The following is a 2,866-nucleotide window of genomic DNA, read 5'->3' as shown; positions in this document are numbered from 1 at the left end:
ATTTAAAAAAAAACTAATAAATAATCATAAATCAAAATACATTAAAATAAAATTACAGTACATCATCGCTCCTAGAAGGTCCACCATACTAGAAGATCCTTTCAAAGGTTCATAAATAAAGTCTTCTTGACTTGAAGTCGTTTCCTGCATCGTGATGAAGAGTACGCAGAAAACTAAGAAGAATCACAAGTTTTCAGCGGGGTGATGTCCAAACTACATGATCTGGTGCAGGGTGGGGAGACTGTTTTGTTTTTGATCCAAGTAAAGACAATAGAAATATGCTCGTCCCACTTCCTCAAGTCCTCAAAACCTGTAAAGAAATGACACCAAATGAAGCAGGTGGCTAGGAATCCTCCAAGACCCGGTTCTCTTCCGGACAATCAGGCGGACAAAGCGTGCACGGAAAGAAACCAGGTCTCTCACTCGCGTGCCCAGACACACAGTCAGGTGGCGCTGGGGCGCGCACCACTGGACAAGGGCGGTGAGGGTGGGCGCGGAGGCAATCTGAGAGGCCTCTCTGCCTGGCCCGAGTTTCTCCATCCTCCCCTCTCTGCCCGGGCTCTCCTGGCTCCAGTTTGCTTCTCTTCTTTCCACTTTCCCAGAAACTTGGGATGATTTCTCACTCCTGAGTGCCGAACCCGTGAAAAAGCTTCCTGCTCCTCCCAACACCCCCGTTACCCCCGGAGCCGGAGTTGCCGGGACCTTACCTCGTCTGGCCCGGATGCTGCCCCCTTCAGGCAGAGTTGGAGGTGCTGCGGAGAAGCCGGTGGCCGTGCGGCTGAGTGTGCGGTTGTTGGTGCGGGTGCGGTAGTTGGTGAGCGTGTGGATGCGGGTGCGGGTGCGGATGAGAGTGCGGATGTGGATGCGGATACGGGTGGAGCTGCTGGGGCTGAGGCTTGGGTTGGGGCTGGGGCTGAGGTTGGGGCTGGGGCTGGGGCTGGGGCTGCGGCTGGGACAGGGGCTGGGGCTGCGGCTGGGACAGGGGCTGGAGCTGCGGCTGCGGCTGCGGCTGCGGGGGCTGCTGCTGGACCAGGTGCTGCTGCTTCTGCCGCGTGGACTTGACTGCCAGGATGGCCTGACGATTCTTGTACTGCACCATCTGCAGCGTGATCTCGGCGTTCCAGCCCTGATCCTGTGGGCACCGAAAGTCGATCTCTTTGCCCTCAGCCATCACCACAGTGAAGTACATATACTTGCCCTTGCGCTCCACGCAGTCCACGGTCTTCATGTTGGAAAAGTGCAATTCCTTGAGCTTGACCGGTGGCTCAAGGCCGGCGACGGCGGGGCCGCCGGGTTGGGACGGCTCGACCGGTCCCTGCCCCGGCTGCTGCTGCTGCTGCTGCTGCTGCTGCTGCTGCTGCTGCTGGTGTTGCAGCTGCTTAGGCGGGATGAGCAGCAGCCCCTCCTCGGTGAGGATGCAGCACTTTTTCTTCCAGAGCTGCAGCAGCCCGTCGCTGCGCTTTTCCAGCACGCCCTCCTTCAGCGCCTTGCAGCCGCTGCTCTCCAACATCCTCCCAGCATAGAGGGGAGCGCCGCTTGGCTCGGCCTCAACGCTTCCAGACGCTCGGGCCGGGGGCAGCAGCAACAGCCGCGCGCCGTCCTCGCCCCAGCGGCTCCCACGGCCGCCTGCCCGGAGCGCGCAGAGTAGGCTAACCCGCAGGAGGCAGAGCGGCGGCGGCGGCTCCGGGTCCGGGCAGAGGGGCAGCCGCGTCCTGAGGCGCCGCCACAAGGTCCCGGAGCTGCGAGCCGCTGGGCCTCTGCCGTCCTCTTGCGAGCGCTCACCGAAGGGCACTGGCCGGGCCCCCTCGCGGCGCTTTTGAATGGGCCATCTTCCCCACCCCCGAGTGACACCCAGCGGAAAAGGCGGCTCCTGGCGCCCGAACCGCGGGGGAAAGCCCGGCTCCGAAAGGCTCTCGGCCGCCGGCGCACGCCTCATTAACTTGGGGCCTTTCCAAAGCCGGCTGCGTCCACGCCCCCCGCGTCCCTTGCTCCGCCTCTCGCCGCCCACTTGCTTCCGCGCTCCTTCCCCGGGACGGCGGCTGGAACCCGAGCCCCGGAAACTCCTCTCCTCCGCCCAGGGCGATCGCCGAGGAAGCCCCTGCGGCCCGGCGACGAATGCCGACGCCCAGAGGGCGCTGAGAGGCCATCCCCACCGTCCCGCCGCTCCCCGTCTGGCGGGGCTCTCCGCTAACAGTCTCGGAAAGTGAGGATGGGCTGCGAAGGCGGGCACAATTACCAGGCAGTGCCTGGAACGCAAGGCTGTCGCTCTGCCCTCGAGAACTAGCCCTACAGACTCGCGCTGGGCTCCGAGACCCCGCAGAACCGGTGTCCTGGCCTGGGCGAGCGGGGAGGCTGGGAAAGAGGCCGCCGAGCCGCGGAACTGTGCTCCTCCTGGACGCCTATGTCACCATCTCAGCGCACAAAGGTTGAGACGACATTCGTGTCTTCACACGCACATTCGCTCATGGCCATTAAATAGCTCTTCTTGGAGTAAAGAAAGTGATTGTTAAAGCAATGGCGCTATTGTCAGCTTGGAAGGAGTGGAGAAAGGTGGACCCACTTTAGGTGGCATCTTGCCTTCCTTTTCTTGACCCCGACTGCGGGTACTAGCCTATCTTCTCCATCCACAACAGCTCTCCAGCTTCCTTCTTGACCTGTCCGTACAGCCTGTAACATCTCTTAAAACAGTAACTCAACTACAAACTGGGAGAATGTCCGGTACTAAGAAATCCCACATTTCAAGACAGAATTCCAAACAGCTGGTCGGCCTCTGCTGGTCCCTCTTTGCAAACACCTAGCAGGATTTCTGTTTTGGAGTCTCATTTATCTGTGACCTGGGGAAGGTAATCCCTACTCACCCCCAGCT

At 60.6% G+C, this 2,866-nt stretch overlaps 1 protein-coding gene across 1 annotated transcript; it reads right to left on the bottom strand.

Annotated features, from left to right (window-relative positions):
• Nucleotides 1-2,089, bottom strand: PHLDA1 (pleckstrin homology-like domain, family A, member 1). Its single transcript, XM_012648363.1, has 2 exons — nucleotides 708-2,089; nucleotides 1-310 (listed from the first exon to the last, which is right to left on the bottom strand). The coding sequence occupies exon 1, from the start codon at nucleotides 1,934-1,936 to the stop codon at nucleotides 734-736; it is 1,203 nt and encodes a 400-aa protein (XP_012503817.1). The 5' UTR covers nucleotides 1,937-2,089; the 3' UTR covers nucleotides 1-310; nucleotides 708-733.
• Nucleotides 2,090-2,866: the final 777 nt, after the last annotated feature.

Source organism: Propithecus coquereli, unplaced genomic scaffold (genome assembly GCF_000956105.1).
Source record: "Propithecus coquereli isolate 6110/MARCELLA unplaced genomic scaffold, Pcoq_1.0 Scaffold282, whole genome shotgun sequence".
Taxonomy (NCBI): Eukaryota; Metazoa; Chordata; class Mammalia; order Primates; family Indriidae; genus Propithecus; species Propithecus coquereli.
The sequence above is the reverse complement of the archived record's forward strand: the minus strand, read 5'-3'. Positions and strand labels throughout refer to the sequence as shown.